The following is a 15,117-nucleotide window of genomic DNA, read 5'->3' as shown; positions in this document are numbered from 1 at the left end:
GGATTATGGATGCGACTAATCATGATTAATTGTTTGAGAGCCTATTATTTATTTATTTAAACTTTGATTTAAACTTTTACCCCAATGATTTATTGTTTTAGGCATAAAGAAGACGCAGATTTCAATATTTCAATACTTCACTGCTCTGTCTGTTTGAATCCAGTGTTCAGATGAGTGGATGGAGAAATAGTTCCTCTCCTACACAACTATTTGCGAACACAATTCATTTATTTTTTTTCTCATTTTGATCCTTTTCCAACATCAGTATCAGTCGGAAGTATTGATATTTCAAGATCGTATTGCTGCAGAAGATTTGGCATATAACAAACAAGTCATATGGACTACTTTTATGGCGCTGATATGTTGATTCTTGGTCCTTTTGGGACTTGACATTTTTTTCAGAAATTCTCATTTTGTTTCAAGAGAAACATCTTACAGTCTTCGAACAACATGAGGGTGAGTAAAAGATGACAGAAATGAACGGTTTCTTTTATTAGTTCCTTTAATTCCTGGGTTTTCGAACTGGGTTATCTGTATGTGTAGATTGTGTTAGTAACAGCATCTGTTAAAGACACACGGATCTCAGACTGGGGCTCCTAACCGGCACATTGATTGTTTATGGCTAATTAGATTAGGCTAATCACATTAAGTTGATGCCGAGGCTCGTCTTGACGGAGGAATAGAAATGAGACTGTGTCATTGTTGGCACGTAGCTGTCAATGTCACACTGTCCCGTGGAGTTTCATTCCGGTGAGGTCTGCACATAAAGCATCTTTGTCCACCTGAAATAAACCCTCAAGCATGATTCCAGCATTGCTTTGCATTGTGGATCATAAAGACATAATGTAGACTGGTCAAAATGTTACATAATCAACATGATCTAATTCAGATGAAGCATGTTTATTGTGGTGGTGTTAGTCATATACGGTCATTTCTTCTATGTGCAGTAGTTCTGATCCATTACATGTATTTTTACAGCGTCTGATGTTTGCTAAGCTCCTCCCCTTTAGTTACTGTTGCTCACTCTGATAAACTTTACAGAATAAAGACACTTGGGAGTTTGTTGTCCAAATGTCAAAAACACTTCAGCACCAGTGCCAGCTGAACTTCACTGCCCTCTCTGTGCTGCTCCGTCACCATTACAATATATGAGACACGTGGCATATCAAATCCCTGCCAAACTAGACTGGCAGTCGTAGGGGAGGGCCGCCTTCATGGTGCTTAAATCTGCTGAAATTCAGTTGCACACCACTGAGGTTTATTGGGGAACATTTATTTAGCTATTTAAAAAAAAAAATAACTTCTGTTTATTAATCTATTTTGTAGTTTTTATCAATATGTTTTATATATATATATATATATATTGTACTTTCATTTTAATTTTAGTTAAAGTTTTAGTAATTTTGTTGTGTTTTCATATTTTCATTCGTTTTTTAAATGTCTATTTGATATGTTAATTTAATTTGATTTATTTTGTGTTTTATTTAAAAAACTTTTAGTACATCAAGGTAAACTAAATAAAAATGAGCAATATTGCCTTGGCAACTAGCTTAAATAAAATATGTTTATAAGTTTATATTATTTATTTTTATTTTATTTTTTTATTAATTTAATTTAATTTTTAATTAAAAAAAATATTTTGTGTTTTATTTTAAAATGTTAGTTCATCAAAGAAATATTGCCTTGGCAACTAGCTGAAATAAAATAACTTTATATGTTTATTTTATTTTATTTTTTATAATTTTTTTTTAGATTGGTTTCTCTGTAAATCCAGATAAACAACATAACATTGATTATTTAACTTTTGCCATCACTTCAAGGGCATTTACTCATCTTAGCCATTCACCATCACGCACATTACCAACAAATTCTTTACCACCCTCTTGCTCAAATCTCCTGCTTAACACTTAAACATTAAAATGCAGGCAGGAAAAAGAAATGTCAGACATCATTATGGATAGTAAAAATATGAAGGCCTTAAAGAGGGGGTCCGTTCAGGTCCAAATGTGCAGTTCCAGCTTACATAACACACCTGCGGCGGCCCAAATCCTGTCCATGTCTCTCTTGTTTTTGGATGGCCCCTGTCTCCCCTCTCGCTCCTACTGAGGGTGAAGCACAGGGGCCTCAGTCATACCTAAACGCAGCTGCACCATTCCCAAATAAGGTTCTCGGTTTCATCGAGATGGTCTGGGTTACATTTTCACTTTAGTGAAAAAAGAACAAGGCGATCTCGACATTTTTGTTTTTCCTTAGAAAAGCTGCTTCTCTCATACAGTACATGCACATACTAAAAAGTAATGAAATATACATGTAATTGACTGGATAAGATATATAATAATAATAATAATGGTTATTGCTAGAAATATGTCAGCTGGTAGTAATTTTGATATTCTATTTTATTCTGTATATACTGATATGTAATTTATTCAGTTATAACATTATTCAGCGTTCACAGAACATTTTTTTATACATTGCTATGTTGTATGCGAACATGCATTGATCATTTTTTAACTAGATTTTTACTCTACATAAATTCGATCTCATTTTATTTGAACATTGAACATGAAATCCCCCTTTTTGTCATTATCTCTGTAACATTCCTTGTTTCTTTCCCACTGCAGCCTGAGGAGTTTGAAGCCGTCCACTCCCACACCTTCCGGCTGAAGACGTTCAAGAAGGGGAAGCACTGCGGCGTGTGCAAGCAGACTGTAAACAATGAGGGTCTCATCTGCAGAGGTCAGTCCAGGGGAGGGTGGACCGCCTGTGGGGTGTCTTGCACTAGGGACATCTGTCCGTCCCAGCATCTGATGAGAGCTAATGGAAAAAGGTCAAGATGTTTGTGAGGGTGGCAGCTGCTCCCAGTGACCAGTCAGTCACTTCCTCTAATGAAACGTAATCATTAACCCGATTAGGCCACTGAGAGAGTGTGTGTGTGTGGCGTTACAGGCAGGGCTTCGACCACTGCACGCCTGTTGGCCTCTGGAAATGACATGATCGCCTGTGTGACTTTAGGCGCAGAACAGAGTGAAAGAGCCACACAAGTTTCCCATTAAGACCGGATGCTTGGGATGGATATTCTGCGATTCACCTGTTTTGAGTCCCGCTGTGGTGAGGATTCAGCCGGAATGGAATGTCAACCTCCATTATGGGAAGTCTAGAAGTTAAAGCCTGATTTCTGCTTGAGGTTTATGCGCTAACGCCAGGGTCTCGCCATCATCAGGGCTGTTTCTTAACACTTTAACATAATGACACTGCATAGTTGTACTTAGGTGGCTGAATATTAGAATAAAAAAGATGGAATTTTTCAAATGATATTCAGAAATTCAAATATTGGTAACACTTTATTTTAAGGTGACCGTTACACGTTAGCTTCTACATGTACTTACTATAGTAAATGAACAGTACATTCTGCATAATTACAAGTAACCAATCAAACCCTAACCATAGTTTTTATTAATATTACTCAGTGCTTATTTGAGGAAGTACAATGTAGCTACGTCACCTTAAAATAAAGGGTTACACTTTATTTTAAGGTGTCATTGTTACAGTGTAATTATTAGGGCTGTGAATCTTTGGATAGGGAGCGAATCGATTCGATTCACGATTCATAGGTTTTCGATTCAAGAACGATTTTTGCCAATTCAGAACGATTCGATTCGAGACGATTCACATAAAAATTTGATGCGTTTCGATTATGCAATTTTTTTATATGCATTCATAGGATTATTAAAATGCTTCCCCTGATGTGTCTTAGTCAGGATGTGAATTACACAGCGGCCTTCGGAGGTCAGAAAGTGGGTTAGATAACATTAGTTAACATGAACTAATAATGAACTGCACTTATAAAGCATTTATTTATCTTTGTTAATGTTAATATCAACATTTACTAATGCATTATTAAAATCTTGTTAACATTAGTTAATGCACTGTGAACTAACATGAATAAACCATGAACAGCTGGAATTATATTAACTAACGTTAACAAAGATTAACTAATGCTGAACAGAGGTGTTGTTCATAGTTAGTTCATGTTAGTTTAATTTTAACTAATGTTAACTAATACAACCTTATTGTAAAGTGTTACAAAAAAAACCCTTTGTCCATTGTTAATGTAAGTTCATATTATTACTTTATTGTTTTATTATTATTACACACTTTACTTTAATAGCCTATATAAAATGGCATTTGTAGAAATTTACATAATTGAAATAGGCTTTAAAAGTATTGTTAGTTAATGCTGACTATTGTGTAGGATAATGTTATGCTACACATAATAATATAATATAATTAGTACACATGGATAATGTTAATGGCTACAACTTTCCAACTAATCCTAAACTAACTTTTCTTCACGGAATAGAAAGAAAAGCCTTCTTTCTTAAAATCCGGACTGTCCGGCCAAAATCATGACGTATGGCCACCCTATCGACAGGGGTTCAGGGGTTCTTTACCACTTTATTATCATCTGTTACATAAAGCCGAGAAGTGCCAGCAGAAACTTGAGTATCAAGAAGGGGATTGCTGTTAAACTTGTGCAGAAATCTAAACAACTGCAGAAATCTTCAGATTCACCTCCAGAACAAGTCCTGCACAAGACATGGCATGTTTCAGGTTCAATACACATTAAAGTTTCAATTTAAAATTATTTTAAAATAAAAAGACACTGTGCAATGACTTTAAGGGTTCGGGCAACTACTTCCTGGTGCTGTACTTTAGTAATAAATAAAGATTTTTTTTAAATGAATTTATTTTATTATACACCGAAAAAAATTATAAACACAACACTTTTGTTTTTGCCCCCATTTTTCATGAGCTGAACTCAAATATTGTGTCTAAATCTGTGTTAGTGAGCACTTCTCCTTTGCCGAGATAATCCATCCACCTCACAGGTGTGGCATATCAAGATGCTGATTAGACAGCATGATTATTGCACAGGTGTGCCTTAGGATGGCCACAATAAAAGGCCACTCTAAAATTGTGATTCATCCGTGAAGAGAACACCTCTCCAAATGTGCCAGACTTCAGCGAATGTGAGAATTTGCCCACTCAAGTCGGTTATGGCGACAAACTGCAGTCAGGTCGAGACCCCCATGAGGACGACGATCATGCAGATGATCTTCCTTGAGACGGTTTCTGACAGTTTGTGCAGAAAGTAGACAGATTTGTGAACAATATTTGAGAGAAATATGCTCAAGTGCTGTCTCCTATAATGTATTGTTGTTTACAGATTTTATGTTTCTTGACTGTGACGGTTGATTTATTTACTATCAGTCAGTGTATCCATTTCATCCGCAGCTGTTGCTTTAAACCTCCGTTTTCAGGTCCGGTTAATTTTAGCATCAGTTCTGTTCAGACAAGGACAGTAAGTGATTCTATCACATTAGTCTCATGCCAACTATAGATTGGATTGATATGGTCGGCCATAAAAAAATTCCATTGTAATTTAAACAATAAAGTCATCATGGGGATTTATTAGCCTTGAGCGATGTATGTATCAAAGTTGATTGGTGTATTCATATAGAGCAGGGGTGTCCAAACTTGGTCCTGGAGGGCCGCTGTCCTGCAGAGTTTAGCTCCCACTTGCCTCAACACACCTGCTGGAAGTTTCTACACAGCAAATTCTGGTTTTTGGAATAAACTCCCTGTTAGTTAAAATCAACTCAATCTGAGTGTACATGCATGACCATCAAATAAACTCCAGCGCAGAGTTAAAATTTAACTCTTTCTGGAGTTAAAATACTAATCCTACGGAGAGTAACTGTAACTCTGAAATGTAGTTAATTATAATATAAACTCCTTACCAGTGTTAAAAATTAACACTTGAAACACATTTTATTTAACACTTCTTAGAGTTAACATTTATTTAACACAATATGTTTTATGTGGAAATGACTACACTGAACACCATACTCTTGATTTACTGCCTTTATTTGAGCAAATTCATACATTTGGTTCAGAAATTCATTGCATGGACACACTTTGAAAACAATTGCTGTCATACTGTAAAATCTAACAGCAAAACATATAACGTAGACTAACCATGTTCCGTACACAATGGCAGCTAACAGAGTGAATTACGTTACCTCGTCGGCATTAAAGTTAGTGTGGAAGCTGAATAGGTTTCTTGAGCTGAGTCGCCACTTCAATTTGACGGCAAAACACTCATTTTCAGAAACACGGTGAATGTGTAACAAGTACAATTCGGTGCTGCTCCTTTAAGGGGGAATTTTACTCACTCGCTGAGTGCAGTCCTTAGATGGAGCACGAGCTGTGAGCTGCATGTATGCTTTATATATTTCTGTTGGTCTTTATCGTTTATTTTTCCGTTCAGTAACGCCATAAAGTGTTGCAAACTAACGTTACCCCATGTGTGCATGGGAATGGCGCTGATAATAAACCCCATGTGAAACGTCAGATAGCCTGCCTACGTGAGTTTTGCTTGCACTTGGCTGAAGCCATTCTATCCGGTTTCTCTGCAAAGCAAATGGAAAGACGGTTAGCTGGTTTACATCGACAAAAAGTCCGCGCAAATAGGCAATTCAAATTTTGAAACAAGTTATCGGCTACGTTCATACGTTGCCATGGTCGTTGACGTTAGTACACAGTAGGCTATATAACGTAACAGCTATGACAAAACGTGTTTGTCAGAAAATATAGAACATGTTGAAATAAGTTTTTTTGTTGTTGTATATATACACTTTTACCTACCTCAGTCACGACGAAGCCGAAAGTCCATTATTTGTGCTGCAGAACCAGGGTCGTGTCGTGACGCACTTCTCAAAATTTAACTCCAGATGTAGTGTTAAAACACGCTCCTGAACACCAATGAATGAACGCCAAAATACAACACAGCCAGGGAGTATCCAATAACACACACGGTAGTCAAAATTAAAAAAATAACTCAACAAATTTAACTCATTCACACTTTTTTGTCTAACTCATGATTTTTCAACTCCTGAAATTTGCTGTGTAGTATTCCTAGTAAGACCTTGATTAGCTGGTTCAGCTGTGTTTCATCGGGGTCGGAGCTAAACTCTGCTGGACAGTGGCCCTCCAGGAGCAGGATTGGACATCCCTGATATAGAGTGTTCATCTGAAGTCTGTGTTGTTATGCTCAAAGCCATTAGCACTTGATTCTCAGGCCCTGTTTACACCTGGTATTAAGATGCGTTTTGGTCGATCAGAACACAAGTGGACGATGTTAAATACAGGTGCAAACAGGGTCTAAAACGCTTTGAGCTTGTCCACTTTTGACCACTTCCAGAGGTAGTCAAAAACACATTAGACTGGATTGCTTTCGTAGTGTAAACGCTGATGTGCTAGCCTGACAAACCAGACCCACATCAAGATGTTGGGTCTGGGAACTCCCCATTAGCAGGGCTCAATCCGAGGGGCAGGATAAACGGTGATCTCTCGAATTCCCTCTGCACGCTGTAGGATAACGCTACAACCAACTAGAGCAATGAAGAAGGCGAAGTGGAGCTAGTTGATAGATTAAACTTTCGATTGACGGCAAAACTCTGAAAACATCTTCCTTTCTATGACTTCAGTGCCGTTTGTTCTTTTCTCAAAGAAGAAGCAGGGGCGATTCTAGGGTTTTCATTTCAGGGGGGCTCAGCCCCCAGTGAGGGTATGAAAAAAAATGGTAACACTTTAGTTTAGGGTCCAATTCTCACTATTAACTAGTAGCTTATTAGTATGCATATTAGGATATTGGCTGTTTATTATTACTTATAAAGCAAATATTACTGCCTTATTCTGCATGACCATATTGTACATCCCTTAAGGCCAATTTATACTTCTGCGTCGAGTGTACGCCATAGTGTACGCCGTAGGCTACGCGTGTAGCCGAGGCCGTCATGAGCATTTATACTTCTGCGCTGTTGTCCACGTCAATGTGCAATTACACATGCAGACGCTAGGAGGCAGTGTCCACGGGCATGTTGGTGTAATCAAGACAACAGCCGAAGAAGCAGCAGCTTGTTGTGTAGAATGTGCACATTCATGTCGGAATATCAGCAGCAGTGAGAGAGCAGCTTTTCTTGCAGCTTGAGTTGTTGTATCTAATACAAATTAAGCATCTCTAGTTGATTAGTAGAGTTAAATAAGGCGATCTGGCGCTGGAATGTGTTTGTGAAATCATGCAGAGAGCTCGTGGCGCTATTTTCACTAGCGGTGGCTCGAGCAATCGATTGCTGTTGCGGAGACTTCATTCACGAAATGTACCCTAATGTGTCCCTGTTCTTGATATACAATCACTGATTAACATCTTTGGTTTTAATGAGAAAATAAATAAACTATACTCAGCGGATCTATGTATTTATTTACTAGCATAAAGAATCGCTGGACTACAAAATGTTGTGTTGTAGAAGACGTAAGGAACTATCATCCCATTTCTGGACATACACACACACACTCCAATCGCAGATTTTTTTTTTATTTATTGACCTGAGGGAGGGGTTCTTGCAGACCAATCACAGCGCTTGCAGTCCACGTAGAATTTACGCGTTGTTACATTTTTGGAGAGGTGCGCGTCAGGGTACGGCGTAGGGTACGCGCGTGTGCATTTTAAGATGTTCTGAACGCCAAAAAATTGATAACAATAGCTTGAAAAACATGTCAGTGAGCAGATATGACTGACGGGACGAAGCCGAAGCCTCCCACCAGTTTCATGTTATAAAGGTTAATCACACATTTTTTAGGGGGGCTGGGCAGAAGTTTAGGGGGGCTTAAAGCCTCTCTAAAATGGGCCTAATGACGCCCATGACTCCAAGTCTTCCAGAGTCACGGCCAAAGACGATTGGAAAGACAGCTGTTCTCCAGCTTCTTTGTTTACAAGTAGCACGCAGAACCGCCGCAACTCTGCCGTTATTATGTTAAGCCCGCCCACCGACTCTATACACAATGTGATTGGCCTGACCAGAGTTTGCTTTTTCCTGCTAGCAAGCCAACGGAGAGTTGCTAGACGACCGTAGCTGCAAATTAGATTTGCTGCCGCTAGGGTGTGTCTAGATTTCTAGGCTACTCATGTGGTTGAACAGACACAAAAAACGCTTACTCGCACTACTGACCTAACGCGTAAACATTATGAGAAGCGCACAAACCAGACGAGATTTAAACTGTGTCGGTTGGAGACCCAAGTTTTGATTGAAGACAAAAACGCACAAAGCACAATGTTCTCTCACCATTCCTGATTTCTAAGTTACAGCGTTCGGCTGGTCTTGTGGATGTCAGAGCAGAAACGAAAGATGCTGCTCTCTGTGTGTTTTCTGTCGTCTTCGGTGCGTTCATATAATTCCAAGAGCTTATTTTGTCCATTAGATCGAAAGATCTGAAAAAGCACACACCTTTACCCACACATAACCCCTTGAAGAAATGAGGACAGAAGTGATTAAAAGTGAACAGAAGTAATGGATTAAAACACCAGGGTTAAACAGGCATGTGTCTCCCTCGTCTACTTAATACTACAAAACACATTAATACCAGGTGTAAACAGGGCCTGAGATTCTTGTGCAGTTGATCTTGGTCAATGATTTCCTTTCAGTATGATAGATCTGTCATTGTCACGTGTCTCTGGGGAGTTTGTCCCATCTGAGTGGTATTGAGTCATTGAGCTAGAGACGGTTAAGACTATTAGCTGATTGTGTGAGCTGTTAAACAGCTGCTTTCTCCAGCCCATGTCCATCACAACACAAAGGGGTGAGTCCTCTTTAGTGAACTCTGATGGAAAGGACAGGACAGAGGTTTATGGTCCTCTTTGTGGCTGGATTGGCAATGGTTGATGTGTTGAATAGCCTTTCAAGTGACTTGATGTCACAACTATGAAGTGATGCAATGCAGCAACTTTACATGCATTAGTGATGTATTAGTGATGCACCGACATTTCATCAACCAAAAACAACATTGATTTCTCGCTTTCAATGGGTCTTCATCTACATTTTGATTAAGCAGCTGTTTTCAGTTGATATGTGAACAAAACATCACTAAATATTATTTGTAGCGTGCCAAATATATGCACTATATTACATATTCAGTATAGTGTCTTCTATTATGTTGTCTTCGTTATTTAATGTTTAAAGTTGTTTTCATGAAAGATTTATTCAGTTACAGCCAATGTTTTAATGTTTATATTTCAACAAAAAAGGGAATAGAAAACATAAAAGTATATATTATATATTATATTATATTATATTATATTATATTATATTATATTATATTATATTAATTATATTATATTATATTATATTATATTATATTATATTATATTATATTATATTATATTATATTATATTATATTATATTATATTATATTATATTATATTAATTATATTATATTAAATTATATTAATTATATTATATTAATTATATTATATTAATTATATTATATTATATTATATTATATTATATTAAATGAGATAATATATATATATATATATATATATATATATATATATATATATATTATATATTATATATTATTATATTATATTATATTAATTATATTAATTATATTATATTATTATATTTTTGTGTTGTTGTTTTTTTTCTAAATTAAAACCTTAATTTTGGTGCATTACTAATACATACAGAATGTGTATATATTTTAACTGTCAGTGTGAATATCACTTTAAAAGGCAGCAAGAACTTCACTAATCCTTAAAATCTATGTTAGTCTGTGAGTATTATAAACTGATTATTTGGGCGTATTGGCTGGACATGATCTTTTAGTAGATCATTTGTAATTGCCTTCATCTGAGTTGATTATATATATATATATATGAATTGTCTGGGTTTGAGTAAACTTTGTTTGAAATGAACCATACCTGCACTTAAAAGCTTTAGGAAGATAAGCGTCCTGCCATGATGGTCATAAATGAATGTAGTTTTACCGCAGGCAGCTGTGTCCCATCTAATTGTGAATAAAGCGTTTAGTCCGCAGCCCTGATCACAGGCAAGCACTTGACATGAGAACAGCAGGTCAGACGGAATTCAGCTGCAAAATGAATTTGGGCTGTTGTCATTTTTAGTGCTCGGATTAATTGCAGACGTGGATTAGGTTTTTACAGGCTTTGGATGTGTGGTCTGTGATCAGAGACGGTTGCCAGTCAATATATCCATCCATCCATCCATCCATCCATCCATCCATCCATCCATCCATCCATCCATCCATCCATCCATCCATCCATCCATCCATCCATCCATCCATCCATCCATCCATCCATCCATCCATCCATCCATCCATCCATCCATCCATCCATCCATCCATCCATCCATCCATCCATCCATCCATCCATCCATCCATCCATCCATCCATCCATCCATCCATCCATCCAATATATATATATATATATATATATATATATATATATATATATATATATATATATATATATATATATATATATATATATATATATATATATATATATATATATATATATATATATATATATATATATATATATATATATATATATATATATATATATTATATCTCTCTGCATATTATACTGAATACAATGAGATAAAAAAGTTCAAATGCAATTTTTTAAAATGATTTTCATATGGATAAATAGGTATTATTTTTGCGTAGACATTTCATACATGAACAATACCTTTTTGGATGATGCTGCAAATGAATAAACAAGGAAAGAAATGAAACTTATCTAATGAGTCTTGCTAATTTGTAGCCTTTAGTTTTTAGTCTGAATGGACATATTGTTAGCAGTGTGTTCATTCAATAGCTGTACCTCCAGCAGTCATAGTTTGGCAAAGTGGAGCAGCAACTCACTGGACAGAGTAGAGGACAGAACGCTGTGGTCCCCCTTTTCAAGCCCCCTGCCCTGTAACGTGATCTCATCTGATTATTTTCATTCCAGTCGATCACAGAGTTGGACGCGTTTCCCTGCGAGAGTGAAACCAGCCCGCCTGACTCTGTCATGACTCACTGTTGTTCTTCGTTTGCTTTTCAATGCCATCAATTGATCTGGCGTGTCTTCTCGCCAGCATAAACACCTCAGGCGCAGCGCTGAGGTGACCCAGAGATATGAAACAATGTAGAGGGGAAGCGTACGCACAAAAATAGCCTTTTCTGCGGTTTCATTAGCATTCCATCTCTGCCTCTGGACATTGAGACTGTTTTCCTTTTTCAGAGAGAAATGCAAAATCTCCCCTGATCACCCTCAGGGGTGCGGGCTGCTTTTGAAGAGACTGATGATGCGGTGGATTTGTGTGTGTGAGAGTGTGTGTTTGCACTTGCATGTGTTTGCCATGTGTGCATACATAATCCAACAGTCCAAGCCAGTTTACACAAAGGACTCCATCCACCAAATAAGTGAACATATGTCTTTTAAAGGTGAAGTGTATGATTTCTGTGCCTCGTGTTGCGTCGGGTGTGTTGGAATAGCATGCTAACATAGTACTCTTACTGGTTCTGCTGTATGAAATGTGTATTCTTTGCACATTTTGTGTATGCGTAGAAAAGCCAGGTGACTTACAGCATTTGTTAAAATGTGCGATATACAACAAAGCACACTACACTGTATCCAACAGTGTGTGACTTCAGACATTACATCTGCTTTTTAGACTCAATATTTTAAAAAATATCCTGCGGTTGTACTGGATATTCTATTCTGAATATATTAAGAATAACATATGTTTGCAAGCCCAAACCTCTACACACACCGTGGCAATAGAACCGCCATTGGCTAGTGCATTTTTGAGTTTCCTCGCCAGACTGATATACGGTTACATTACTTTTTTATATATGCACTATATTGCCAAAAGTATTTGGACACCTCTCTAAATCATTGAATTCAGGTGTTCCAATCCCTTCTATGGCCACAGGTGTATAAAATCAAGCACCTAGGCATGCAGACGCTTCTACAAACATTTGTGAATGAATGGGTCGCTCTCAGGAGCTCAGTGAACTCAAGCGTGTTACCGTGATAGGTTGCCACATGTGCAATAAGTCCATTTGTGAATTTCCCTCACTATTAAATATTCCACGGTCAACTGTTAGTGGTATTACAACAAAGTGTAAGCAATTGGAAACAACAGCAACTCATAAAATCACAGAGTGGGGTCAGCGCATGCTAAGGCGCACAGTGCGCAGAAATCACCAACTTTCTGCAGAATCGATAGCTACAGACCTCCAAACTTCATGTGGCCTTCAGATTAGCTCAAGAACAGTGTGTAGAGAGCTTCATGGAATGGCTTTCCATGACCGAGCAGCTGCATCCAAGCCTTACATCACCAAGTGCAATGCAAAGCATCGGATGCAGTGGTGTAAAGCACGCCGCCACTGGACTCTAGAGCAGTGGAGACGTGTTCTCTGGAGTGACCAATCACGCTTCTCTGTCTGGCAATCTGATGGACAAGTTGGGTTTGGCGGTTGCCAGGAGAACGTACTTGCCTGACTGCATTGTGCCAAGTATAAAGTTTGGTGGAGGGGGGATTATGGTGTGCAGTTGTTTTTCAGGGGTTGGGCTTGGCCTCTTAGTTCCAGTGTAAGGAACTCTTAATGCTTCAGCATACCAAGACATTTTGTACAATTTCATGCTCTCAACTTTGTGGGAAACGTTTGGGGATGGCCCCTTCCTTCCAACATGACTGCGCACCAGTGCATAAAGCGTCGGTCCATAAAGACATGGATGAGTGAGTTTGGTGTGGTGGAACTTGACTGGCCTGCACAGAGTCCTGATCTCAACCCGATAGAACACCTTTGGGATGAATTAGAGAGGAGACTGCGAGCCAGGCCTTCTCATCCAACATCAGTGCCTGACCTCACAAATGCGCTTCTAGAAGAATGGTCAAAAATTCCCATAAACACACTCCTAAACCTTGTGGAAAGCCTTCCCAGAAGAGCTGAAGCTGTTATAGCTGCAAAGGGTGGGCCAACTCTATATTAAACCCTACGGATTAAGAATGGGATGGCATTAAAGTTCATGTGCAGTTTAAGGCAGGCGTCCCAAAACTTTTGGCAACAAACACTGTAAAAAAAAATTCAGGTCTCCAATTGAAAATTTTCTAGTGACTGATCACATCTAAATTTTTCAGTTGGCCAAATTGAATTTCTGTGAATTGATGCAATTTAATTCACAGAAATTCAATTTGGCCAACTAAAAAAATTAGATGTGATCAGTCACTAGAAAATGTTCAATAGGAGACCTGATTTTTTTACAGTGTAGTGTATATCCATCAAATTATCTTTGTAAAATGGCACGCTTTTTAAATATCTGAACATACTCTCTTAACATCAGTCAGAGCGCCAGCCAATGAGATTGCCATTTGTGCATTAGTTCCACCCGTTACCGGAGGAACCACATATCTTCAGCTTGTTCTTAAAAGCTGATTAATTCCAAATGAACTCTGTTATTTAGACAGGAAAATACAACAACGAATATTGTTTACATGTTGCGCGTTGCTTCTGTGTGGTATGTAAGACTCTCTCTCTCTTTGTGTGTGTGTGTGTGTAAGAAACGGCTCTCTCAGCAAAGCGTTGGCTAGTCGTGCGCCTTTACACAAGAGTTGTTTTTAATAAACAAGAAGTTACTATTGAGTAAATACAAAGTTCTGTCATGAAACTCTAGATGGTAAAGGCTGATGGCTCTTTAACTTAATCAGCTTGCAATCACGTCATTCTCTATAGGGCACAGCTGATTGGTTCCTGCTGTATCAGTAGCCAATGAACTCGCTGCTCAACCTTCGAATACTTGGCCAGACTTTACTGTAGCAGTAGTAGTAATTTGCACTATCGCCACCTACTGGCATAACAATGTAACCTGCAAAAAGAGTGACAATAATGGAATTATTGCCCATACGCATGGGCTGACGAACACAGGCAAGTGGAGAGATGCAAACAGTGAAAGCCCCATTGCTGTTTATCAGCACTGCTCAACCAATCAGATTTGAAAACCAAAACTCACGTCATTGTTTAAGTCAGTGTTGTCACGGCTGGGCCAGTCTTAAATATATTGCAATGCGTTTTGATGTCTCTGAAATGACACGCTTTACCTTAAAACATTTCCCACAGCAGGTCTGTCACACACTGTTTACTTTTTCCCTGCCATCCATCATTGCCATTTTGATTCATGTACACACACACACACATTACAT

The 15,117-nt window shown here is 38.0% G+C and overlaps 1 protein-coding gene across 9 annotated transcripts in view; it reads left to right on the top strand.

Moving 5' to 3' along the window:
• The window catches only part of tns1b (tensin 1b), a 322,198-nt gene that overhangs the window by 120,701 nt on the left and 186,380 nt on the right, over positions 1 to 15,117 (top strand). For all 9 annotated transcript variants that reach the window (XM_079822505.1, XM_079822502.1, XM_079822492.1 and 6 more), the window contains exon 2: positions 2,622 to 2,736. In XM_079822505.1, the coding sequence (XP_079678631.1) occupies positions 2,622 to 2,736 (115 nt within the window). The remainder of the gene's footprint in view (positions 1 to 2,621; positions 2,737 to 15,117) is intronic.

The sequence above is a fragment of the Gobio gobio genome, assembly GCF_949357685.1.
Source record: "Gobio gobio genome assembly, chromosome: 7".
Taxonomy (NCBI): Eukaryota; Metazoa; Chordata; class Actinopteri; order Cypriniformes; family Gobionidae; genus Gobio; species Gobio gobio.
This window is presented reverse-complemented; position numbering and strand designations above follow the sequence as displayed.